The 27,827-nt window shown below is 36.9% G+C and overlaps 1 protein-coding gene across 9 annotated transcripts in view; it reads left to right on the top strand.

Moving 5' to 3' along the window:
- Positions 1-27,827, top strand: part of USP9Y (ubiquitin specific peptidase 9 Y-linked) — a 215,213-nt gene that overhangs the window by 49,526 nt on the left and 137,860 nt on the right. For 8 of the 9 annotated variants that reach the window (XR_010119796.1, XM_063635447.1, XM_063635446.1 and 5 more), the window contains 9 exons: positions 8,615-8,763; positions 10,115-10,194; positions 13,307-13,419; positions 14,754-14,972; positions 20,169-20,284; positions 20,499-20,750; positions 20,912-21,050; positions 22,648-22,800; positions 24,003-24,107. Coding sequence is in view for 8 of the 9 variants with exons in the window: in XM_063635447.1 (XP_063491517.1) it covers positions 8,615-8,763; positions 10,115-10,194; positions 13,307-13,419; positions 14,754-14,972; positions 20,169-20,284; positions 20,499-20,750; positions 20,912-21,050; positions 22,648-22,800; positions 24,003-24,107 (1,326 nt within the window). In the remaining variant the exon portion in view is untranslated. The remainder of the gene's footprint in view (positions 1-8,614; positions 8,764-10,114; positions 10,195-13,306; positions 13,420-14,753; positions 14,973-20,168; positions 20,285-20,498; positions 20,751-20,911; positions 21,051-22,647; positions 22,801-24,002; positions 24,108-27,827) is intronic. The other variant, XM_063635449.1, reaches the window with a different exon arrangement.

Raw genomic sequence — 27,827 nt, forward strand, 5'->3', positions numbered from 1 at the left:
ACCCTTTTGGGACCAGCAACTGCTTTTGTAGAAGACAATTCATCCATGGATGAGGGGATGTAGAATGGTTTTGGGATAAAACTGTTCCACCTCAGAACATCAGGCATTAGATAGACTCTCATAAGGAGCATGCACCCTAGATCCCTCACATGGATCCGGTTTACAATAGGGTTCAGGCTCCTGTGAGATTCTAATGTGTCTGCTGACGTGGCAGAAGGCGGGGCTCAGGTGCTAATGCTGGCTCGCCTGACACTCATCTTCTGCTGCGCAGCCTGGTCTTAACAGGCCATGGACTGGTACAGTCTGTGACCTGGGGCTTGGGGATCCCTTAATGAGTATGGCATCTGTATTATATGTCCCTTGTTTCAATTCTGTAATTAATAATTTGTGTCTTCTTTTTTCTTAGCCTGGCTAGAGGCTTATTGATGTTTTCAAAGAACCAGCATGTATGGTTTTGCTGATTTTTCTGTTAATTTCTTGTCATTTTCATTCCTGCTGTAGTTTTTTTCTGCTTATTTGGAATTCGTACTTCTTGCTATTTTTTGTTTTAATGGAAGCTTTGATTATTGATTTAAGAGTTTCTTTTTAATATATGCATTCAGTAGTATAAATTTTTGTCTCAGTTGTGCTTTTGCTGTATTCTACAAATTTTAAGTTGAATTTTCACTTTGTGCAAACTTTGTTTTTATTTCTCTTGAACTTTCTTTTTCTCTTTTATTTTTGTTTTAGACAGAGTCTTGCTCTATCACCCAGGCTGCAGTGCACTGACTTGAGCTTGGCTCACTGAAACCGCTGCCTGCTGGGTTCAAGCAATTCTCCTACCCCCGCCTCCTGAATGGCTGGGATCACAGGTGTGCACCACCATGCCTAATTTTTGTATTTTTACTATAGATGGAGTTTCACCATGTTGGTCAGGCTGTTCTTGAACCCCTGACCCTTGTGATCCACCTGCCTCAGCCTCCCAAAGTGCAGGGATTACAGGCATGAGCCACGGTGCCCAGCCCTTTCTCTTTCTTTCTAAATAACTCATGCTATTTAGAAGTGTGTTAGTATCCAAATATTTTAGGATTTTACAACTGTCTTTTAGTCATTTCTGGTTTAATGCTATTGTGGCCTGAAAGCATGTGTTTTATTATTTTTATTTTAAATTTATTAAGGTGAGTTTTATGGCCACTGGGTGAGTTATCTTGGTGAATGTTCCCAGTGCACTTAAGAAGGTATACTCACTGTTGTGGGGGAAATAATCTAGAGATATCAGTTAGACCCAGTTGATGGATGATGCAGTTTAGTTTTTTATGTTTCTACTGATAGTAGTCTGCTGAATCTGTCCATTTCTCATGGAAAGGTGTTGAACTCTCCAACTATCTTAGTGGATCAATCTAGTCCTTCTTGCATGTATATCACTTTTTGCCTCACATATCTTCGGGCCATATTGTTAGGAGCATATACATTAAAGATATTTCCAGCTTGTTGAATTGACAACATATATAATGTTCTTGTTTATTCCTGATAATTCTCCTTCTCTGAAGTTCACTTGATTGGCAACAAAATTCTCTTAACTTTTGTCTGAGCAAGTTTCTATTTTTCCACTTTTTAAGTATACTTTTGCATAATACAGAATTCTAAATTGGTAGTTGTTTCTTCTCAACACTTCTAGATATTTTATTCCAGTCTCTTGCTTGTATGATTTCTTAGACCAAACCCAGTGTAATTCTTATCATTGCTTTGCTTATAGGTAAGATGTTTGCCTGTAGCATGTTTCAAACTTTTTATTTTTGATTTTCTGCAATTTGGATGTATTTCTAGATGTACTCTTTTGTTTGCTTTTTTTTTTTTTTTGGCATTTATCTAGCTTGGAATTCTCTGAGCTTCCTGAATCTCTTGTTTATTGTACGGCACTAATTTGGGAAATTTTTTAGTTATAATTGCTTCTTTTTTTTTTTTTTTGGAGACGGAGTCTTGCTCTTTCACCTAGGCTGGAGTGCAGAGGTGTGATCTCGGCTCACTGCAACCTCCACCTCCCAGGTTCAAGCGATTCTCTTGCCTCAGCCTCCTGAGTAACTGGGATTACAGGCATGCGTCACTGTGCCCGGCTAATTTTTGTAGTTTTAGTAAAGACAGGGTTTTACTATGTTGGTCTGGCTGGTCTCAAACTCCTGACCTCATGATCTGCTCACCTCGTCCTCCCAAAGTGCCGGGATTACAGCCATCGTACCAGGCCTATTTTTTTTTTTTTTTTAATTTTCAGCCTATTTTTCTCTGCTTTTCAGTGTTCAAAGCCTAATTTTTTAATGAGTGCATCATTAAAATGCACAGGAATGAAGGCATTCTTCATTCCTGTTGCAGTGTTTTTGATCTATACTGTATTACCTTGATTCTTTTTTAGAATTTCTCTCTCTCTGCTTACATTAACTATCTTCTCAAGTCATCCACTTTATTAATTAGAGCCCTTAATGCATTAATGGTAGTTATATTTCCATCTGATAAATCATTTTATTTGGAGACGGGCTATCACTGTGTTTCCCAGGCTGGAGTGCGGTGGCGTGATCTTGGCTCACCATAGTCTGTCCCTTCTATGCTGAAGCTATCCTCCATGTCAGCCTCCCAAGTAGCTGAGACTACAGACATGTGCTACCGCACCTGGCTGATTTTTGTGTTTTTTTTTTTGTAGAGATGGGGTTTTACCATGTTGCCCAGCTAAGTCTTGAACTCGTGGATTCAAGCTATCCACCTGCAGTCGCCTCCCAAAGTGCTGGCATTACAGGCTTGAGTCGCTGCGTCCAGCATCTGTTAAATCTAACATTCTCGTTACATCTGAGTATGAATTTGATGCCTGCTCTGTCTCTTCAAACAGTTTTTTTGTCTTTTAGTATGCGTTGTAATTTTTTCTTGAGAGATTCATGTAAAGTACTATGTAGAAGGGAACTTTGGCAGATGGGCTCTACTAATGTACTACTGGTAAGGTATTCGGCTGGGGAAGCAATCTGTAATCTTATGATTAAGTCTCAATGTTGTAGTGAGCCTGTGGCCTTTGGGCTGTGGCTTAGATGGAACATGATGGGTATAGGGAGCTGGAATTGGGGTTTTTAGTTCTACCGTGTAGAATGCTATAGCAGGCTAGAGATGAGTATTTTTTTTTCCTTTAGATCACTGAGGCATTAAAAAACCTTAGTAAAACTAGTTTCTGAGGGCTTTCTTTTAACAGAACAGAATGTCCTTATGTATTTCAAAATGGCTACTTTGGATCTTTCCCTCCAAGAAGCTCAAGGGGACTTTTTTCTTGTTTTTTTCAGGGAAAGGTTAAAAAAAAATTGTGCATTCCCATAAAATTTGGCTTCTTAGTAGTTTTTTTTTTTTTTTTTTTTTTTTTTTTTTGAGAGGGAGTCTCACTGCGTCTCCCAGGCTGTAGTGCAGTGGTGCAATGTCGGCCCACTGCAACCACTGCCTCTTAGGTTCAAGCAATTCTCTGCCTCAGCCTCCTGAGTAGCTGGGAATACAGGCACCTACCACCACCCCTAGCTTATTTTTGTATTTTTAGTAGAGATGGAGTTTTACCGTCTTGGCCAGGCTGCTCTTGAACTCCTGACGTCATGATCCACCCACCTCAGCCTCCCAAAGTGTTGGGATTACACCGGTGAGCCACCACGCCCAGCCTCTTAGTGGTTTTTAACTTGCATTGCATACTTCCCACCATGAGCCTTCAGTAATTCCTTAGTTACAGTTTAGGTTTTTATATCTTGGGACTGGTTGTCACCAAGGTTTAAGATCTACTCAGATTGTCTATTTCTTTATAACTTGTTCTTGTCGTAGATTGTATGCTTCTGGGAATTTGTCCTTTTATCCAGGTCATGCAGTTTGCTGAGATACAGTGGTTTATAGGATGCACTGATAATCCTTAACTTTTTTGTATAAAATCCATAGTAATGCCTCTTTTATTTCTAATATTAATTTTTGACTCTTCTCTTTTTCTTAGTCAATCTAGCTAAAGGTTTGACAGCTCTTTATCTTCTTCAAGAACAGAATTTTGATTTCATTGGTTTTTCTTAGTTGTTTTTCTACTCTCTATTTTGTTTACATCTGTGCTCGCTTTTGCTTTAATGTGTCACTTAACGAAGGCATATGTTCTGAGAAATGCATTGTCGGGTGATTTCACTGTCTTGGCAAACATCATAGTGTGCTTACACAAACCTGGATGGTATAACCTACTACACATGTAGGCCAGTTATTGTCCTAGGCTACTAACCTGTTAGCATGAGTTGAATATGGTAGGCAATTGTAACACAATGGTAAGTTCTAAACAGGAAAAATTTAGTAAAAATGGAATATTACAATATTATGAGATGGCCATTGTATATTTAGTTCATCTTGAATGAAATGTTTTGTGGATCATGGATGTATTTTGTTATTCTTTTAGTTCTTTATGGTGCAAATTTGGTTGTTGATTTGAGATCATTTTTTAAAGCACTTTGTAAGGTTTCCTTAGCCTGCTTCTGCTCTATCTCATAAATTTGGTATTTTTTCATTTTTATTTGCCTCACATATTATATAGTTTCTATTGGATTTCTCCTCTTTGGTGGATGGGCCATGTAAGATGTATTGTTTAAATTCTATTTATTTATGGATTTTTCCGTTTTTCTTCTGCTATTGCTTTCCTTTTTTATTTTTGAGGCAATGTCTCGCTCTGTTGCCCAGGCTAGAGTGCAGTGGTGCAATCTCAGCTCACTGGAAGCTCCGCCTCCTGGGATCACGCCATTTTCCTGCCTTAGCCTCCCAAGTAGCTGGGACTACAGACACATGCCACCACGCCTGGCTAATTTTGTTTTTGTATTTTTAGTAGACAATGGGGTATCACCGTGTTAGCCAGGACAGTCTTGATCTCCCGACCTCATGATCCGCCTGCCTCGGCCTCCCAAAGTGCTGGGATTACAGGCGTGAGCCCCCGCGCCCGGCCGCTTCTGCTATTGATTTCTACTTTAATTGTATCCTGATCTGAAAAGAAACTTTTTATGAGTTAAGTCTTCCTACATTTGTTAAGTTTTGTTTTGTGGCATTACGTATCCTGATGAATGTTCCATGTGCCCTTGAAAAGAATGTGTATTCTGCTACTGTTGTGTATGTAGATTAGGAATCCCCAGTCCCTAGGTCGGACCAGTATCACACTGTGGCCTGTTAGGAAGCAGGTCGTACAGCAGAAAGTGAGCATCAGTCAGGTGGGCGAGTATTACCATCTGAGCCCCAACTCCTGTCAGATCAATGGCAGCATTAGATTCTCATAGGGGTGTGAACGTTACTGTGAACTATGCATGCGAGGGATGTAGGTTGCATGCTCCTTATGAGAAATCTAGTACCTGATGATCTCAGGTTTCGTCCCAAACACTCCCACCCCTCGACGGGCTCCATCCATGGAAAAATTATTAATTATTGTTGTTAATCTCTTACTGTGCCTGATTTATAAATTTAACTTTATCATAGATATGTATGGATAGGCTTGACTGTGACTGTGGTGAGTCCATTTCCACAGTGGTTTACTCACATGGTGGATGGGTAGAGGCCTGTTTCTTACCATGCGAATCCCCTCATAGGGCTGCCTGAGTGACTTCAGACATAGCAGTTAGCCTCTGCCAGAGAAATTGACCTAAAAGAAAGGGAAGAAAAAGCCATGATACCTTTCGTGACCTACACTCACAAATCACATTGTCATTTCCACAGTATTCCTACCTGTATGTTCTAGGCCAGAAACACACCTAAGGGTTATATTCATATAACATCATTAATCTGAAAGTTTACTTACATTATTACTACCTTTCCATTTTAGAGAATGTAACTATTTTCTCACTGGCCAGAATGGGGTTGGTTAATTCAAGCTTAGGGACTGTTCAGTCAGAGATAGGTAAGATTCAGTGGTCTTCTATTTTGTTCTTCCTTTTCAGTAGACTATAGTGGGGCTCTTCCCATTGTTTCAGTGAAACAATGCTGAAATGTTTCACTCTCTTCTTTGGAGGCCTCCGTTAGGTTTTATTATTCCCAGCTGTGGCACTTGACCATCCAGAATATATATCCTGATAGGAAATCAAACTTTCTGCTTCAAGCCTTGTAAATAATGTATTAAAGTTATGCGGAAGCTCATCTTCCCACAGTTTCTGTGACTTTCCACACTTTCTGTGACTTCCACCTGCATCTGCAGTAGATTTTGAGCTAGTTATAAGCCTGCTGCCCATATCCACTGTAGGCAGAATTGTATTGGAATGAAATCATTAATCTCAGTTATCTTGTCTATATGTTTCTGGAGTATTCCCTTTTTCTTACCCAGGTAGCTTCTGCAGTTTTTTAAACAAGCAATTAATTTTAGCCACTTTTCAGTTATAGGCAGATGCAGTAATCTGTTGCTAAGTATCACATCTGACTTGGAAGTTGAAGCCCACGTGCATGTGCTTTTTGTTTCTCTTGCTTTTTAAATTTCTATTTGTTTGGCTACAGACAGTAAACGTCACTTGGGATGCATAATATACAAGTATTGAGTTTGGTGGTAAAAGACCGTAACCACCAGTATAATGAACATGCAAAATACAAAAATTTATTTGCACTATCCCTGTATAAGTCTTCCATTTTCAGTTCCTGGCAACTGCTGATCTGCTCTTCATTTGTATGTTTTGCCTTTTTCTTTTGTTTCCTTAACTAGAGATAGAGTCTCCCTATGTTGCCCAGGCTGGTCTCAAACTCCTGGGTTTAATCAGTCCTCCCATCTTTACCTCCCAAAGTGCTGGTATTACGGATGTGAGCTACCATACCACATAGTTTGTCTTTTCTAAACTCTTTTATAAACATCATGCTGACTTAATCTTTTGAGATTTGGCATTATGCATTTAGTATTCTTCCATGTTGTTCCATACAACAAAAGTTTTTTCCTGTCAATTGCTGAGTAGTATTTTATTGCATAAATGTACTAGTTTGTCCATTTGCCTGTTGAAGGACAGTTGGGTGACTGAAAGACTGAAAAAGAAATAAATAACTATAATTTCAGTTTCTCAGTACAGACTTAGAACCACCAGTATCGTGGTTCTGAGTACAGAAACTAAAATTACAGTTTTAAAATCTTGCAATAAAGGAAACATAGGCAAGTTCTATTAAACATTTAAGAAATGAGGTCAGTTCTATACAGTCCTCTTCTAGACATGCTTTTCAATTTAATCTTCCTGAAACATAATTGGTATTTGTAAGGAAGAAATTTACATGTTGCTTATGTTAAATATTTTAATCTCTTTAATTATGAGGTGTTAATTCTTGATGTTTTGAGGAATCCAGCTTCATTGCCTTTTCTTGTCTCTCTCAAGGGAAACTGAGGAAGAAGAAAAATAACAGCAATAGGAACCTGTAATCCCTAGTTAGGAATTTTTGTGTCTAAACTATTGGTTATTATTAAGGAATGTAGAGTTTTTTTGGAACAGGTTGTGAATCTATAATTAATCTATAATATATAAAAATAAGTTGAAAAAGCAGGTTTGTACAGAATTTGTGTAGTATATAGTCAAACTAAATTATTAGAAGCTAAATTGATGAAGACACTGTAAACACAAAGGTGCATGTGAGGGTGAAGATTAGTGCTATCTTTCATAATGTAATTTGGGAATATAGCCTTAAAAGGAAGTATCTTGTTTATTTAATCATTTTACTTAAGTATCCTATCCTTAAGGAGATAATTCATAAGGTTTATTTTGAGTGTGTTTATTAACAGTAAACATGACAAAAACATATCCTCTAATTTTTACTTGGTCAACTCATGCAGTAATGTGTAGCCATGAATTTTTTTTTTTTTTTTTTTTTTTTTTTTTGAGACAGAGTCTCACTCTGTCTCCCAGGCTGGAGTCAGTGGCGCCATCTCCGCTTACTGCAAGCTCCGCCTCCCGGGTTCACGCCATTCTACTGCCACAGTCTCCAAAGTAGTTGGGACTGCAGGCACCCGCCGCCATACCCGTTTTTGTTTTTGTTTTTGTAATTTTAGTAGAGACGGGGTTTCACCATGTTAGCCAGGATGGTCTTCATCTCCTGACCTCATGATCCGCCTGCCTCGGCCTCCCAAAGAGCTGAAATTACAGGTGTGAGCCACCACACCCAGCCGCCATTAGTTGATTTTTAAGATTCTTAATTGGCTGGGTGCGGTGGCACACGCCTGTAATCCCAGCACTTTGGGAAGCCAATGTGGGTGGATCACCTGAGGTCAGGAGTTCCAGACCAGCCTGACCAATATGGTGAAACCCTGTCTCTACTAAAAATACAAAAAATTAGCCAGGCGTGGTGGTGGGTGCCTGTAATCACAGCTACTCAGGAGGCTGAGGCAGGAGAATCGCTTGAACCCAGGAGGCAGAGGTTACAGTGAGCCGAGATTGCGCCACTGCACTCCAGCCCAGGTGAGACAGAGTGAGACTTCGTCCCCCACCCCAAAAAAGATTCTTAGTCATGAGGGAAAATACTTCTGTGTTAACCAAATTAAATTTTAAAAAGATAAACATTGTGACCATAGTTTTATTAAATATTTGGGCATATATATGGACACTTAAAAATAGATATTTTTCCTTAATCTGTGGTTTAGATTTGGAATATTTAATTTTTAATTAAGACCTCATCACCTGATTCTTCCAATGAGAATTCCGTAGCAACTCCTTCCCCAGAGGAACAAGGGCAAGGTGATGCCCCACCACAGCATGAAGATGAAGATCCTGCATTTCCACATACTGAGCTGGCAAAGCTGGATGACATGATCAACAGGTGCATATGTTTGGATTTGTTTTATTAATGGATGCAGTAAACTAGAAAAGCAAAACCACTTACTACCAGCATTGCAACTAGTAGTAAATGAGAAAAAGAAAAGAGTAGATTGTAGTGTCTCAAGTCTTACTATTTTAATAGCCTGAACATTTTAGTCCTAGCTGAACACTTTGCAGCTCATTGTACTTAATGTAGGCATTTCTTATGGATTTTAAATATTGGAAGGTAATGACAATATGAATACAGTTTCAGATTAATGATGCTTTATGAACCCTTCCTGTGATTCTAGCCTAGACAAATAGGTAGATATTTTGTTTTGAATGTTTACAAACATTTCTCTTTGATAAGAACTTTATACCAGAGTTCTGGAGAACTTTTCTCAGTTGTGGAATGCCCATTTGCTGCAGAAGGGACCTTATTGCAGAAGGTTGTGTTGCTTCTTTCTCTGTTTTGTTTAGCGGTTGCTGATTTCTGTTATAAGGACTAGACAACTGAAACTGTTAGTAAATCCTTAGTGGCAGAAATAAAAGATTTTTTTTTGTATATATAAAAGCAATAAAAAGGATAGAATCAGTTTACCTTTAATAGATTATATGTATTGAGGCATATTTTTAAAAATGAAAAGAGATATTTGGGAATTTTGGTGTTTCTTAGTACAGGGATTAATGGACAGATGAAAGAAAGTTGTTTCGGGGGAGTAGTGGGTTAGTCAGTAGACATAGTTGCAGAAAGCTGAACTTTTTATAAAAGTAAGGAATGTACCAGGTGAGTGTGGTGCCCTTTGCATCACTTTTTAATGTAGGAGTGTACTTAATGGCATAGTGGCTTTCTGTATTGCCTTTTGATATGGGAATGTACGTATGACAGTAGGTTGAGAGGCCCACACCTGAGACATGCTCTTTAGGAAAAGGTGAGATAAATGTCTTGTTAAGATCTCCTAATTTCTTTTGTCTTTGTGAAGAGGAGTAAAACAAAACACTTACCACACTGTGTCCTTTTACTAATAAATATGAGCACCCAAAGAGCATCTTCCTACTAATAAAAGGTATACATTTAATTGATAATTGAATAGGTTAGTTTTATTATTCCGTGGAAGCTATTAACAGAATTCCTGCCATTGCTGTATCTCATTTGACAGTGCCTAAAAAAATTTCATATGTAGACACAATAGGTGTCTCTTAATTTTCCATTGTAGATAATTTGCCTACTTCTTTTTAAAAGTCTATATGGTGAATATAATATTGTCAGAATTTCTCACTTTTTCATAGTAACTACAGTAGGTAACGTATTTATAGTGTTTCATTACTATGAAACCAGTTAAAGCCTCTTTTTGTTTTATTATAATCCTTAGGCCTCGATGGGTGGTTCCTGTTTTGCCAAAAGGGGAATTAGAAGTACTTTTAGAAGCTGCTATTGATCTTAGTGTAAAAGGTGAGTGTGGACGTACATTTTCTATAATACGTGCTCCTATATATACTTTCACCTTGTTCTTAAAGGCTTTTCATCCCTCTGTTATAAAGGTACTGTTTATTCCTAGTTTATAATATGTCACAAACCTTCCTGGTAAGGATTATTTTACATATATACATGCATATTATATATACTTATTACATATATACATACACACAAACAAATATACATACTTCCCTAAAGGTTCATAGAAATCTTTAGATAGCCTTTAGGGATACCTGGAGCCATGTAAGTATTATGTGTAATTTTATGTGTATAACCATATATCTAAGGTGAGAATATATATTTTTTAAATTTTTAAAAAGATTGTTATCCAGAAGTTAGAAAATATTTTCCAGAATATGATAGTTCTAAAGTCTGCTATATAAAGTAATGTGCATTAAAGCATATTTTACAATTTACAAAGTGCTTCATGAAGGGTTTATTGTATGACATCATATATATTTGGTGACCTTTTTACACTCAAGTCACATGATTGAGAAATGTGTTAATTTGTGATTGAGAAATATGTTAATTTGTAAATAATTTTGCCAATTATTTTTATTTATTTTATTTATTTTTTTTTGAGATACAGTCTTGCTTTGTCACCCAGGCTGGAGTCAGTGGTGTGATATCAGCTCACTGCAACCTCCAACTCCTAGGTTCAAGTGATTCTGTAGCCTCAGCCCCCCAAGTAGCTGGGATTACAGGAATGAGCCACCACACCCAGCCAGCCCCATCTTTTTTTTTTTTTTTTTTTTACGTGGAAATCACTATTTCACTAATATTGAGCGTGTATGTTAATAAACTGTCTAGCTTACATATTTAGCTTTTTTTTCTTCTTAACACAGAGTTGAAGGGTTTTTCTCAAAAAGAAAATAGTCTTAAAAGATGAAGCCTTAATTAAAAAAAAAAAAAAGAAAACGTATGAAGATTTGGTATTTTTACTCTCAGCCACAAGTACAAGCTTTGAGTTTGAATGAAGCATTTTAGATGATTTTGTTGTAATAGTAGGTGCAATAAAATTCGTGGATGAGCCATTTTTGTAATATTTTGTGTTTTTTTATTTTTATTTTATTTTATTTTATTTTTTTTGAGACAGAGTCTTGCTCTGTCCCCTAGGCTGGAGTGCAGTGGGGCGATCTTGGCTCACTGCAAGCTCCACCTACTGGTTCATGCCATCCGGTAGCTGGGACTACAGGTGCCCGCCACCATGCCTGGCTAATTTTTTGTATTTTTAGCAGAGATGGGGTTTCACAGTGTTAGACAGGATGGTATTTATCTCCTGACCTCATCATCTGCCCGCCTCGGCCTCCCAAAGTGCTGGGATTACAGGTGTAAGCCAGCGCCCCTGGCGAATACTGTGTATTTTTATTATTATTATTTTTTTTCTTGAGACGGAGTCTTGCTCTGTCGCCCAGGCTGGGGTGCAGTGGTGCAATCTCGGCTCACTGCAAGCTCCGCCTCCCGGGTTCACGCCATTCTCCTGCCCCAGCCTCTCTGAGTAGCTGGGACTACAGGCGCCCGCCAGCGTGCCCGGCTAATTTTTTGTATTTTTAGTAGAGACGGGGCTTCACCGTGGTCTCAATCTCCTGACCTCGTGATCCGCCCGCCTCGGCCTTCCAAAGTGCTGGGATTAGAAGCGTGAGCCACCGCGCCCGGCCTACTGTGTATTTTTTTAATGACTTAGAGCTGTAAGAAAGGTCAGAAGTATTTAATTTTTGTGTCATTTCAAGAGGAACTTAACTGTCAGTGTCGTTAGACAAATTTTTAATTCCTTTGGTATCCTGTAAAGTGTTTCTGTTGCTGAGTCTGACTCTGTGGTGGTGTTGATAATTTCATTTAACTAATAACTATCCTACAGTCATTTAACGACTGTTAGGTTGTTTTATTGATCTTACCAATATGTGATCTAGTAACCTCTGAAATATTTTACCAGATTGAAAATATTTCTCATTTAAATTTCTTTTGTTAATTGCATATTTATTCATTAATTGAGCAAATGTCAAGGACTTCTGTACTAGGTATGTTCTAGGGTCTAACACTACAAAATGAACAAAAACTGGAAATGGTATTTCATTTCATAGCATTGATACTCAGTGGATGTATGTCATTTGCAGGGACTTTTCCTGTGTTATTTTTTTCTGAGATCATGATTACTGTAAGATACTGTAAGATTAAACTAGTTTAAATGATAGAGTAGTATGTATATAATTCAAATCAAAATATACAAAATATCTCCTTGTACATATTTAATATGTTCTGAGTTGCTTTAAGAGTTACAGCTTTTCTGGCTGGGTGCAGTGATCCGGTAATCCCTGTAATCCCAGCACTGTGGGATGCCGAGGCGGGAAGATCACCTGAGGTCAGGTGTTTGAGACCAACCTGGCCAATATGGCAAAACCCTGTCTGTGCTAAAACTACCAAAAGTAGCCAGGTGTGGTGGTGCATGCCTATAATCCCAGCTACTTGGAGGCTGAAGCAGGAGAATTTTTTTAAACCTGGGAAGTGGAGATTTCAGTGAGCCAAGATAGTGCCACTGTACTCCAGTCTGGAAAATAGAGCAAGACTCTGTTTCAAAAGAAAACAGTTGGAAGTTTTCTTCTTTGATAGAGGCACATGGATCTTGCTTAATTCTTAAGTCAGGTAAAGGTAAAAAGAAAAAAGAAACTTAGGATTCACCTCTTAAATTTGATGATAAATGGGCAATTTACCGGGAAAATCAGATTTTTTAAATTTTCAGGTTTTTTTTACTGTATTTCAGTAATTAAAATGCTGTGAAATGGTTCAATTCCCTGTCTACTAGTGAACATTCTTTAAGTCTGATGTCATATTTTCAAACTGTTTCAATTAGTTACATTACTTGATGTAGTTTATACAACTGTTTCTAAAATTTACTGAATATTATATTTCATTCCTTTTTCTGAAATCCCATGTTTTTTCACCTTTTTAACGTCTTATAATGTCATGTCTCATTTCAAAAGCCACAACACTATTTGTGAATTGGAGACCATAATAGTTTCTAGCAATTTACTATGTTTAATCATAATTGGCCAAATAAATTTTTTTTAACATTCTTTGGGTCTTTTTTTAGGCCTTGATGTTAAAAGTGAAGCATGCCAACGTTTTTTTCGAGATGGACTAACAGTATCTTTCACTAAAATTCTTACGGATGAGGCCGTGAGTGGCTGGAAGTTTGAAATTCATGTGAGTCTTATATTTCATATCTGGGACTCAGATTTACATGGTGATTCCTGTGGATTTGTTTTTGAAAAATACTTCTGTGTGTAACATATCAACTCTGCTGACAATATACTGTGTAATTGAAGGTTAGCATAATCTTTAAGAATGAGCTTGTGGTTTTGATTTAGTAAACCTTGGTTTAGCCTGTCCCCTGAAATTTCAACGACCTTGTAACCTTACACACAATACAGTGTATTTCATCAAATGCATGATAGTATTGATTGGAAGAGGCACTACTATTTTGTACCACTTGAGATAAAAAATATTTAAGCAGACTCTTAGTGTAGCTGGGATAACAAAGGATATAATTTCAGTGCAAATGTAAATGGTAAAGAAACTCACTATGCACAAATGTAAAGCAAAGAAACTATTTTCCAGAGTATAATAGTTCTAAAGTCAGTTATGTAATGTGTAGACAATGAAAGAAAGAAGATTGGTAGAGACAGAAGACCCTGTCTTGGAAATTTAGACCAGAAACCAGTACTCACACAATTTTGTGATACAAGTTCAGACTTAGAGTTTTGACACCAAAAAAGTCAAATAGACTTTAATACATTCTCAGATTAGTAGTATCTTCCAGTGGCAGGTAAAAGGAAACGCAAGTAATCTCAGGTAATACTGCAAGTCTAGTACCTAGGTATATATTGCAGTCTGCCAAGTATCTTGATTCTATTATAAGATGCCTTCATATTTCATAGATTTAAAAAATGACAAAAAATAAAGTATCTTTACTGAATTACTGTACATACTTCAGGCCTCTGGTTCTTTTTTAGAAAATTCAGTTAACCAAAAGTTATAAATCAAATATATACTTTTTGATGACTTCAACCAAAAAAATACAAGTTAGACATTTTCCACAAATGACCATGGCATGCATATGCTAGCAGCTCTGAATTGACTTGTAACTTTTTTGTAGGTGTAGAAATTGAAATTTTGAAAATATGACTTTTGAGTTGAGATGTTGATAACAAAACTTTAAATGTTTCCTCTAAAGTACAAATTCCAGAGAGAAAAGTGACAATTTGTGTGTCCTGTGGACATAAAGCAGAAATAGACAAACTGTGGTACCTACTTTATTTATTACGTTTCTCAAATAGCTTTTGAAATTAAGTGCAAATTTACGAAATAAGTATTAATTTATCTTTACCAGTGTATTACTTTGATCATGATATTAGTGAAATTAAGCAGAATTAAGATGACCAGTGCAGAAAAATGGAGATTATTAATAAAAATTAAATGTGTTAGAAATTGCAATGTGTTCTTATTATAAACTGTATTATATCCTATCCATGTAACAGAGATGTATTATTAACAATACTCATCGCCTAGTGGAGCTTTGTGTGGCCAAGTTGTCCCAAGATTGGTTTCCACTTCTAGAACTTCTCGCCATGGCCTTAAATCCTCATTGCAAGTTTCATATCTACAATGGTACACGTCCATGTGAATTAATTTCCTCAAATGCTCAGTTGTCTGAAGATGAATTATTTGCTCGTTCTTCAGATCCTCGATCACCAAAAGTGTGTTGGTTTGTTATTTTCAAGATTAATTTTTTTGTTTGCATTTGCCACAGACCATTAGTGATGTGAACCTGTCTTTAATGATCAAGTCAATACATAATCTTGTTTTTTGTGGGTTTCTGTTTAAAGACCTAGTATTTAATATGTATAACCTTGAACTCATGGTCAATAATCATATAACTCATGCCTGAACAGGGCTTATTATGTATTGATTGGTTGAATATGCTTCTTGGAGCATAGCATTGTTTCTGTGAGGAGAAGTCAGTATTTGCTAATTAATTGTTCACAGCTACTTTAGAGACTCTAATTACTGCAAATAACCATGGACTGTTCTTTGTTTGTACTGTGTGTATATATTTTTTAAAACAGCAGAATACTTATATATATTTACAGACTGTATAAACTCAGTGAGATTTAAAAATTGTACCATTTTGCTTTCATGACATACCATTAGGCATTTCTTGTAATGCCTAATTTTCTTAGGAGAAGATGGTTCAGTGTTCAACAGCTAAATCTTGGATCATGTAAGTAATCTTTGTAATTGTACCTCAGAGGGAAGTTAGATCTGCTTTATACTCTCCAGAATTACAATTTTTCTCAAGGAAGCAGGGTAGAAGAAAACAAAATCTAATTATACATCAAAAAGCCAAAAAAGAAAAAAACAGCCGAAACCACTGCACTAGCAGTCAAGGCTATGGAAAAGTCACCCAGTTTTGTATATTTTCACTTTAATGTGTCAGTATCTTTAATATTACTGTAGTGGCTATTTCATATGTCAAAGTCAGTTTGATCATACTAAATTTAATTAATATTTAGCGTATGAAAAAAACTTAACTAGCAATAGAAAAAGAAAATAGAACATGGCTTTGGCAAGTATACTGCATATGCACATGTGCGTGTGCTCACACACACACACACACACATAAACTCGCAGAATCCAAAAAGATAAAATGACACAGAATTCCTTTAAACAGTATAAAATTTTTGTGAACAGAGATAATTTACTTTTTTCTTTCCCATTGGTTCAAATTGGGTAAATCCTGTTACTGCTTTTTCTTGTGTTATTTCTGTAGGTAGGAGGACTTAATTAGTATATTTAATAGAAATAGCGAAAGGAGGCATTCTTGATTGTTCCTGATCTTAGATAAACAGCTTTCAGTCTTTCATCATAGAATATGATGTTAGCCAAGAGCTTTTTGCATAAAGTCTTTATTATGTTAATGTCCGTTATTTCTATTCCTCATTTGTCTAGTGTTTTTATCATTGTGGTGGTAAATTTTGTCAAAGCTTTTTCGGCATTGATGGTGATGATCATGTGATTGTTTTTCCTTTCATTCTCTTAAGATTATGTGTCATATTGATTGATACTTGTATGCTGAAGTGTCTTTCATTCCAGGAAAAAAATAACTTGGTCACGTACATAATCTTTTTCATATGTTTTAAATTTTGTTGCTAGTATAGCATTGCAGAATTTTGCATCAGTATTTATAAGAGAGATTAGTGTGTAGGGTTTTTTTTTTTTTGTAGTTTCTTTGTCTTGTTTTGATTTCAGGGTAATGCTGTCTTCACAGATGAGTTTGGATATGTTCTTTCCTCCTCTGTTTTTTGGAAGAGTGTGAGGATGATTGGTGTTAATTCTTTAAGTGTTTGGTAGAATTCTCCAGTGAAGTGATTGGGTTTTGTTTGGGCTTTTCTTTATGAGTGTATTTTTGATTGCTGATTCTGTCTGATTCGTTATGGGCCTATTCAGATTTTCCATTTCTTCATGCTTGCGTCTTGGGTAGATTGTGTATTTCTATAAAGTTGTCCTCCTATCTAGGTTATCCAGTTTTTTAGGATGCAGTGGTTCTTAGTACTCTCAGATGGTTTTTTATTTCTATAATATACATAGTAATGTCTTCTCTTTTGTTTCTGCTATTAGTTATTTGAGTCTTCTTTTCCTTAGTCAAACTGGCTAGAGGTTTGGCAATTTCTTTATTTTTTCAAGAACCAAATTTTGGTTTTGTTGTTTTTCTACTCTGTTTGCTAATCTGTTACGTTTCTATTCTTCTGCTATCTTTGGGTTCATTTTGTTATCCTTTTTGTAGTTCTTTTTTGTTTGTTTGTTTTTGTTTTTGAGACAGAGTCTTGCTCTGTCGCCCAAGCTGGAGTGTAGCGACATGATCTCGGCTCACTGCAACCTCTGCCTCCCGTCCTATGCCTCAGCCTCCATAGCTGCTGGGGTTAACAGGTGCTCACCACAATACCCGGCTAATTTATGTATTTTTAGTAGAAAAGAGGTTTCACCGTGGTGTCAGGCTGGTCTCAAACTCCTGACCTCAGGTGATCTGCCCACCTTGGCCTCCCAAAGTGCTGGGATGATAGGATTAAGCCACCATGCCCAGCCCTGGTTCTGTATTATTTTTCTCTCTGTTGACATGTTCATTTTATTTGTAGATCATTTTTCTAATTTTCTTTAGCCTCATTTTCATTAGTTCATTAGGCATATTTTACTTTTTCTTAAATCTTTTTATTTTATTTTATATATTTTTGAGACACAGTCTTGCTCTGTCTCCCAGGCTGGAGGGCAGTGGTGCCATCTTGGCTGACTGCAACCTCTACCTCCCTCGTTCAAGTGATTCTCTTGCCTCAGCTCTCCCTGGCCCCAAGTAGCTGGGATTACAGACATGCACCACCATGCCCAGCTAGTTTTTGTATTTTTAGTAGAGATGGGGTTTCAGCATGTTGGCCAGGCTGGTCTTGAAGTCCTGATCTCAGGCGATCCGCCAGCCTCGGCCTCCCAAAGTGCTGTGATTAAAGGCATGAGACACTGCGCTGATATTTTAAAGTGTTTGTCAAGTGAGTCTGGCTGTGTTTCTCCAAGGACAGTTTCTGGAGATTTATTTTATCTTGTCTACTTTTTGTATGTTGTGTCATCTTTTTTTTTTTTTTTTTTTTTTTGAGACAGAGCCTTGCTCTCACCCAGCCTGGAGTGCAGTGGCACCATCTCTGCTCACTGCAACCTCTGCCTCCTGGGTTCAAGCAATTCTTCTGTCTCAGCCTCCCAAGTAGCTGGCATTACAGGCTCCCACCACTACGCCCAGTTAATTTTTTGTATTCTTATATTATTATTATTTTAAGACCAGATTTCGCTCTTGTTGCCCAAGCTGGAGTGTAATGGCATGATCTCGGCTCGCTGCAACTTCTGTCTCCCAGGTTTAAGCGATTCTCCTGCTTCAGCCTCCCGAGTAGCTGAGTTTACAGGCACCCACTACCATGCCAGCTAATTTTTGTATATTTAGCCAGGGGTTTCACCATGTTGACCAGACACGTCTTGAACTTCTGACCTCAGGGGATCCACCCGCCTCAGCCTCCCAAAGTGCTGGGACGACAGACATGAGCCACCGTGACTGGCCTGCTGAGTCATTTTGAGCATTTGAAAAAGCACTTATATTCCCGTCTTTGTGAACTGGCTTGGTACAGAGGAATGCCTTTATTAATCAGCTCAGCTTGCAGGCTTAAAGCTTGCTTTAACCTTTTCTAGGTATTTGTCTTTCTTGAGACTTTCCATGAGTCCTTTTTACCCATATATTTCACATGGTTCTTGTTATTCCATTCCATGATGGTTGCTGTAAAAATTTCCCACTGCCTCAATGAGCCTCACCTCTGCTTATTTTTGCTGCCTTACCTGTTGTGTTGCATTCTTCATTCAGTAGTTTGCCTCAGTAGTCTACAGGTTTGTATTTTCCTTGGAGACTTTAAAATTGTCTTCCTATGGCTTCTCCTAGTCGGAGTTTTAAGCCACTGTTTGCCCGGTGCCCTTCAGGTTGAGTATACAGAGACTAATCCCACAGGAAGCCTGCAGACACATTTAGAATGTTGTAAATCCAGCCCTCTTGATTCCTCCAGTCCATACAAAACTGGTGATCAGATCGCTGGTTCCGCAAACTGTATGTTGGTAGGAACTGAGTGGGCAAGGATGAGTGAAATAACACAAAATTGTCTATTCCCTTTGAATATGGCTTTTTCTTGAACTGGGCATTTTCTTGATAGCTGTATACTTTTGACTGATTTTCAGAATTGCAGTGAAGTTTTTTCTTTTAACAGAAACAAGGTTTTGGAGTGCTTTAGTCCACAATCTTGCCGATGTCACTCCATGAACTGACTTTTTAAAACTAAATAATAAAAAGATAGGAAAATATAATATTGTAGTAAATTCATTCAGAAATATATTTACCAAAGGTTTTAAAATTTAGTTTTTCATCATATCAAACCTAGCATTTGAGTTATACCAGTGTATTCTTTAGAAGTTATTTTTTATTTCACATTTTCCACATGTCCTGAATATGTTTTTCTGTTCAAACTGGAGAAATTATTTCTCTCAAGATTGGTAGTATGGTCAGACATGGTGGCTCATGCCTATAATCCCAGCAGTTTGGGTGTCCGAGGTGGGTGTATCACCTCAGGTCAGGAGTTCAAGACCAGCCTGGCCAACATGGTGAAACCCCATCTCTACTAAAAATACAAAAATTAGCTGGGTGTATTGGCGGGTGCCTGTAATCCCAGCTATTCAGGAGGCTGAGGCCAGAGGATCGCTTGAACCTGGGAGGCAGAGGTTGCAGTGAGCTGAAATCATGCCACTGTACTCCAGCCTGGGTGACACAGCAAGACTCCGTCTCCAAAAAAAAAAAAAGAAGAAGAAAAGGTTGGTAGCAAAACATCCTTTATTCTCTACTCCCCCTTTTTGATTTTTTTCCCTAAAACTTGGCTCTAGAAAAGAAGATACAAAAATCTTTCATTTTACCTTATTTCTTAATTCTTAGTTTATTCATTCTTTTCATAACTTCTGAAGTCATTAATTCATATTGCATCTTAACGTTTAGAAATGTTTTTAGATATACAACCTTTACCTGATTTTACTCGTACCAGATACATGAGATATAAACAATACCAGTTGTGTCCCCATGTACTATGACATAATTTCTGCCTATGCTGTGTCCAGCTAAAAGGATACAGAAAATAAAATACAATATAAAAGGTTTAAATCTTTGTAAGTTATATATAATAAACATGTCTTGTACCCTTTTTAAAGATAATTTAGTATAATTTTTTAAATTAAATTTTCCGTTTCTAGGATGCTTCACACAAATGCATTTCAAATAGTAAGTTTTTTTCTGAAAAGGGGGGAATTAATTTTTATTATTAACTGTATTACAGGGTTGGCTAGTGGATCTCATCAATAAATTTGGCACTTTAAATGGGTTCCAGATTTTGCATGATCGTTTTTTTAATGGATCAGCATTAAATGTTCAAATAATTGCAGCTCTTATTAAGTAAGTTATGTTTTCATGTGGATATTCTGTGCATTATACAAGTTACTATTTTATTTACTTAAAAAGCATTGTTTCATTTTTTCCGTGTGGGTTGTGTCTCATTGTAAAATGAGGACCTGTTTTTGTGTGGTCTTAAGTGTTGAAACTAATTGGCAAGTTTAGTTCTTTTAAAAAACAGGAATGTTACAGAGGTTTTGTGTCCTTTGTATTTCAGACCATTTGGACAATGCTATGAGTTTCTCAGTCAACATACAGTGAAAAAGTACTTCATTCCAGTTATAGAAGTAGTTCCACATTTATTGGAAAACTTAACTGACGAAGAACTGAAAAACGAAGCAAAGAATGAAGCCAAAAATGATGCCCTTTCAATGATTATTAAATTTTTGAAGAACTTAGCTTTAAGAATTTCAGGACAAGATGAGACTATAAAAAATTTGGAAATTTTTAGGTTAAAGATGATACTCAGGTAAGATATTTTCCACCTTAAATTATTTGTGTGAATTCTGATATAACATTTACTCCAAATTTCTCTCATTTATGGTTGCAAATTTCCTCTTTTAGTGGAAAGATGAGTGCACTGAATGAAATAAATAAGGTTATAACATTTACTCCAAATTTTTCTCATAGATTGTTGCAAATTTCCTCTTTTAATGGAAAGATGAATGCACTGAATGAAATAAATAAGGTTATATCTAGTGTATCATATTATACTCATCGGCATAGTAATCCTGAGGAGGAAGAATGGCTGACAGCTGAGCGAATGGCAGTAAGCCTCTTAAATCTTTTATTGTGAATAAGACACTGCTTATGCAAAATTACATTATTACCAATTACTGTTAGAAGCAACAATAGCAAAACTAAAATTGAAAGATGTATGACTAATTGTAAGATCTTTTTATTATAATAATAAAAATGATTAGTTGTTTGAAACTGCTGAGGTAACTTAATTGTTTCTCTGGTAAATTTATTATTGCTGACTGTAGCTGTTGATGTAAATAGATGGCTTGGTTGAAATGAAATAATAAGATGTGATTTTCAGAGGGGTTGAGTGGATCTGCAGTCTAGTGAATAAACTAATGTAGTGATCACTTCCTGATTCCATTTGAAGATTAATAAATAGGGATTATAAGGAATGGGATAATTGAGTAGTGCTTTATCATGATTTTAAGAATATTAAGATTAATTTTTCTTTTTTTTTTTTTTGGAGACAAAGTCTCACTTCCATCACCCAGGCTGGAGTGCAGTGGCACGATCTCCACTCACTGTAACGTCCGCGTCCTGGGTTCAAGCAATCATCTGCCTCAGCCTCCCGAATAGCAGGGATTACAGGTGCCTGCAACCACGCCTGGCTAATTTTTGTATTTTTAGTAGAGATGGGGTTCCACCATTTTGGCCAGGCTAGTCTTGAACTCCTGACCTTATGATCCATCTGCCTTGGCCTCCCAAAGTGTAAGATTAATTTCTTAATAATTTCATTTTAAAATCACTTATGTATGTCATTTTGACAGGTAATGAAACTGTTTACCATAGATATTTTAATATATTTTAGTTTTGACATAAATAGCAAATACTTCACCAAAGTATTAAAAAGTCTTTTTTTGAGTGTATGTGGTTTGCATAGTGGAGATCATTTCTGTAGAATAATCTTTACCATAAAATAATCTTCAGGTTGCTAGTGGAAAGGATTAGAACGTGAAAAAAGATATGCTAAAGACATTTGGGTGGTATTAATAGTGTTTACCTTACACAGGCTTATACTCAGTGCTGGTGGCCAGGTTTTATGTATGCAATTTGCCTGCTTTGTGGAATGTGAAACAGAATTACTCAGTATATTCACTAGTCCTTGAATTATTACTAGTTCTTGAGAGACACCAACAGTGAAACTATTTAGCAAAATTTGCATTGTTGTGGCACTTTTATTGTATTTTACAGAAGAATCTATGATTGGAAATATAAAACTGGTTTTCAGTGGATAGTGTGAGAAGTATACTGTTGTATCACATATGGGAATCTTTATGTGCAGAAGTAAAATTCTGCAAAATTATTTATTTTAATGTATACTAATTGCAGATTAAAACACTAGGGTGATTTATTATATTAGTGAATTATAATTTGTGAATCTAGTACACCTATGGGAAGATTTTATATGCCAAATTTTGTGAAATAAGTTATTTTAGTGTTTAATTTTGAATTAACACAACACTTAAATGTTACACTACTGTGCTGTAATTTGTGAATGTATACATAATTTGGACTTTTGAATTCCTACTTAACGTTACTTAGAAGTTAGAGACGTGTTTTTATTTTGCTTTTTAAAAAACTTTCTTTTTAGTTTCTGCATTGAGTTTTTGTATTACATTTAGGAATGGATACAGCAAAATAATATCTTATCCATAGTCTTGCAAGACAGTCTTCATCAACCACAATATGTAGAAAAGCTAGAAAAAATTCTTCGTTTTGTGATTAAAGAAAAGGCTCTTACATTACAGGACCTTGATAATATCTGGGCAGCACAGGTAAGAGAGTGGGATGATAGCTATTTTCTAAGAAAGATACCGAAAAGGAGAAAATTTTTGGTAACCCTTATGTCGTGGCCAGCAATTTAGTATTGCCTGGCTTTTACCAATGCATGTGCTGTTCATGTAGAGAAATCTTATCAAGAATTTTTAAACAAAAAATAACATTTTTCTGTCTTTGTATATACTCATGGTAGCAGCTTATAGGTAGTTTTTTTTTTTTTTTTTTTTTTTTTGAGACGGAATCTGGCTCTGCCTCCCAGACTGGGGTGCATTCATGCAATCTCAGCTCACTGCAATCTCCGCCTCCCGGGTTCACACCAGTCTCCTGTCTTACCCTCCCGAGTAGCTGGGACTACAAGTGCCCACCACCAGGCCCGGCTAATTTTTTGTGCTTTTAGAATAGATGGGGTTTCACCCTGTTAGCCATGATGGTCTTGATCTCCTGACCTCGTGATCCACCCTCCTCGGCCCCCCAGAGTGCTGGGATTGCAGGCCTGAGCCATCGCGCTCAGCCATAGATAGTTTTAAATGAAAGGTCTGTACAGCAAAATAATTATGATTAAAGGAACAATTATTGAAAGAGGATAAAGAATCTATATTTGTAGGTTTTCACTTCTGTAATGCATAGCAGAAACAAATGTCACAAGAGTTCCATTGTGACTTTAAAAAACGTATGATTATTATAGAAGATTGTGAATTTCCATAATTAAAAAACCCTGGTTTCAGAGATACTAATGCATATGTTTTTACATTATCTTAATGGCAGGTTTCCACTCCTGGGTCACTTGGGGAGTATTGTTAGGCACTGGCTCATAAAGCTTGTTTTTTGCCTTGTTTTTAAGAGAAACAACAAAATATTTATCTTGCCTTTATTGAGCACTTAAGCTTGGAGTTTTTAAACAATCCAATATTTGACTTCTTTTTCTCTTAATTTTATTTGTAAATACCTTCTAGTAAGTTTTCATATTAATTTCTGAAGTTTACTATTTGTACCCAAAAAAACTGAGCTTCCAGGTATTAAATGACCATTCTAAAGCATTTCAAATATTAAGAATTCTGTTAATTACCTCAAATGAAGTAGGAATGTTTATTAAGTAATGGAGATTGTTGTAGTAGAACTATTTTTTTGTTATTAAAATTTAAGTATGCTATAATTTTTTTGTTTGCTTTTATTTTTTCTATTTTTGTTTTTTCAACAGGCAGGAAAACATGAAGCCATTGTGAAGAATGTACATGATCTGCTAGCAAAGTTGGCTTGGGATTTTTCTCCTGGACAACTTGATCATCTTTTTGATTGCTTTAAGGTATTAGCTTGAATAGTAAAGTATTGCTAAATAGTAAATATTGCCAGTTAATTCTAAGTAAAGTTAATTAGTTAGATTTCTTTTGCTTATAGCTAGTGTGCTTAACTAACATTTTCATGGAAGAATCTCTGATGAAAAAGAATTGGTCATTGTTGTTTCTTCCAATCAGAGTTTAACAATAATTTGTTATAATAGTTTTCATCACAAATGCAGAATCTTAATGTTTTTTCACTTAGATTATTTCTTTCAATTCATTTCCACTGGTAATTTTCATCTTGACTTTGGTTAAAATAACCTGTAGAAATGCAGACAATAGGGCGGGCGCGGTGGCTCACGCTTGTATTCCCAGCACTTTGGGAGGCTGAGGCGGGCGGATCACGAGGTCAGGAGATCGAGACCACGGTGAAACCCCGTCTCTACTAAAAATACAAAAAATTAGCCGGGCGTGGTGGCGGGCGCCTGTAGTCCCAGCTACTCGGAGAGGCTGAGGCAGGAGAATGGCGTGAACCCGGGAGGCACAGCTTGCAGTGAGCCGAGATTGCGCCACTGCACTCCAGCCTGGGCGACAGAGCGAGACACTGTCTCAAAAAAAAAAAAAAAAAAGAAATGCAGAGAATAATTGGAAAATGAGGCATAAAATATTCTGGTTCTATGGAGTTATGTATATGGCATATAGAAATGAAATTTAAAAAAAAATTCAAAAAGCAAGAGGTTTCTAATATCATAATGTCACTTTTAAAGGCATTCTGGCGCTATGGTCGAGCTGGTTTTTAAGGTTGATGAATTTATGCATCAAGAATATAAATCCAGCCGGGCGCGGTGGCTCACGCTTGTAATCCCAGCACTTTGGGAGGCCGAGGCGGGCGGATCACGAGGTCAGGAGATCGAGACCACGGTGAAACCCCGTCTCTACTAAAAAAATACAAAAAATTAGCCGGGCGCGGTAGCGGGCGCCTGTAGTCCCAGCTACTCGGAGGCTGAGGCAGGAGAATGGCGTGAACCCGGGAGGCGGAGCTTGCAGTGAGCCGAGATTGCGCCACTGCACTCCAGCCCGGGCGACAGAGCGAGACTCTGTCTCAAAAAAAAAAAAAAAAAAAAAAAAGAATATAAATCCATATGTCATTATTCATGAATAAATATTTCAGTAAAATAGTAATTAGATTTTTGGTGGGAGTTTAGTTGCTAATTACAAGAGAGAATAGGTTGGCATTGTTCTTTTAAAATGTAGATTCTTACATTGTATCACCCAACTATTCTGTTTATGAATATATGCCCTGGAGAAACTCCTGAATATGTTCACTAAGGAATGTTTTCAACAGTATCTTAGCAAGATTGTTTTGTTAGTCCGGAACTGAAGGAAACAACTTAAATGTCTATATATTATGAAAGGATAAGTAAACTGTGAGTGGACTCCTCTTACATGGAACACTTTGTGACAATGAAAATTAACACATAGTAACAATTTAGCACATAGATGGATCTTGCCATTATGGAGAATATAGAGAAAAGGAAGAAAATGATGTACAAGAAGTCAGAAGTGACCTGGATAATAGTTTCACAAGTGTTACACTTTGAATTCTGACTTACACCCCAGATGTGTTAAATCAGAAGAGGGACTGGACTTTTAATCATGTCAGCATAATAAGAATTCATTTGGGATGACTATATGTTTTAATCTGTTGGAAGTATATCAAAGGTAGGCAAGGACATCAATATTGAGAAGTTATATTTGATACTCTTTATTTCCTATTGCTTTTAGTCCTGAGATAACTTCTGAAACAGTGATGCACCAGTACAGCCATAATGATAGATGGAGGGAGGATCTGGTGTCAGTTTCTCTCTTTTTTTTTTCTCTCTCTCCTTTTTAATTCATAAATTCTCAAGATGACTTTAAGATAATTAAAGATGTAAGATAATTATCTGGCTGGGAACAGTGTCTCACGCCTGTAACCCCAGCACTCTGGGAGACTGAGGAGGGTGGCTCACATGAGGTTAGGAGTTCAAGACCACCTTGGCCAACATGATGAAACCCCACCTCTACTAAAAATACAAAAAGTTAGCTGGACGTAGTGGTGCATGCCTATAATCCCATTTACTCTGGAGAATCTCTTGGACCTTGGGGGCAGAGGTTGCAGTGAGTCAAGATCACACCACTGCACTCCAGCCTGGGTAACAGAGGGAGACTGTCTCAAAAGAAAAAAAAAAAATCTGTCATTTCTGTATTGCTCTTTGGCTTATCTGTTGTTTATCAAAAGTCTTATTCAGTGACTAGCATTGCTTTTTTGAGGTGTTGATAAATCTGGCAGTTCTTACACAGCATGCCAGTATGTCTTCAAAGGTCTTTGTTAAGCTGCTTTTAAGGAGGCAATGAATATATATCAGTTCTTTGTAGGCTGCAGCTGGATGATTCCAAGTTTATCTTTCTTCTCAGTTACATGTAGTTAATGTGCTTGCTGAAACTCTAAGTGATAAAGATTTGAATTCTAAGTAAGCCTTTGTCTTCTGAGGTGTTGGTACTAATTTTCAGTGCTTGCCAACATTTATTTTTGACGTAATTTTTAATTTTTGAAAGTCCCATGGTTGTGAGATTCTCTTTGTGGTCATCAATTTTAATATTTCTAGATACTGAGACTGAACATTTTTACAGGTCTTTGAGCTGTTCTAACTTCCTTCTTAGAGTATGTGTATTTTCCCTGTCCAGTTGTTGTCCTAATTTGTTTCCTAAGAGTTTTTGTGTATCTAAATGCTTATTGTCCAAACCATATCACAAATAGTTTCTTACAGGTTTTATTAACAGTTTGTTTGAAGCAGGATCCAACTACATTCCTCACTGTATAGTTTTCTGTCTTTTAATTACTCCTGTTTGATTCTGTAGTTGCCTCCTTACATTTTTTTGTTCTTGTAGTAATATTCATTATTTGCTATTTCGTTAGCAGTTTCTGTATTCCTTTTGTTATTTCAGTGGGAATTTTGTGGACAGAAGAGGGAATTAAAAACAAGTGTCACAGTTGTCTTCCTAAGAAATTCTGTATTTATCATTTTAAATTGCTGTACAGTTACTAGGTTAAGGTGATGTAGTCCTTTCTCCTATTATTGGACATTTAAGTGGATTTCAGTTCTTTAGTTCTAGTGTGTCCAGAATTTATTCCTTCCAGTGGGCTCTTGGTCTCTCTGACTTCAAGAATGAAGCCACAGACCCTCACGGTGAATGTTAACAGCTCATAAAGGTAGTGCAGACCCAAAGAGTGAGCAGCAGCAAGTGTTACTGTGAAGAGCGAAAGAACAAAGCTTCCACAGGGTGGAAGGCGACCCGAGCGGGTTGCTGCTGCTGACTTGGGTGGCCAGCTTTTATTCCCATATTTGGTCCCGCCCACATCCTGCTGATTGGTCCATTTTATAGAGCTCTGATTGGTCCATTTTACAGGGTGCTGACTGGTGTGTTTACAGTCCTTTAGCTAGACACAGAGTGCTGATTGGTTTGATTTTACAGAGTGCTGATTGGTGTGTTTACAATCCTTTAGCTAGACACAGAGTGCAGATTGGTGCATTTGCAAACCTTTAGCTAGACACCAAAGTTCTCCAAGTGCCCATCCGAACTAGAAGCTCAGCTGGCTTCTCCTCTCACTAATAACTATTGACTAATAAAATACTACATATAGCTTCCTTTGTATTGCTGGGCATTTAGAACACTGTTTTACTTTAATAAATTAATTTTTTATA

The sequence above is a fragment of the Symphalangus syndactylus genome, chromosome Y, assembly GCF_028878055.3.
Source record: "Symphalangus syndactylus isolate Jambi chromosome Y, NHGRI_mSymSyn1-v2.1_pri, whole genome shotgun sequence".
NCBI lineage: Eukaryota > Metazoa > Chordata > Mammalia > Primates > Hylobatidae > Symphalangus > Symphalangus syndactylus.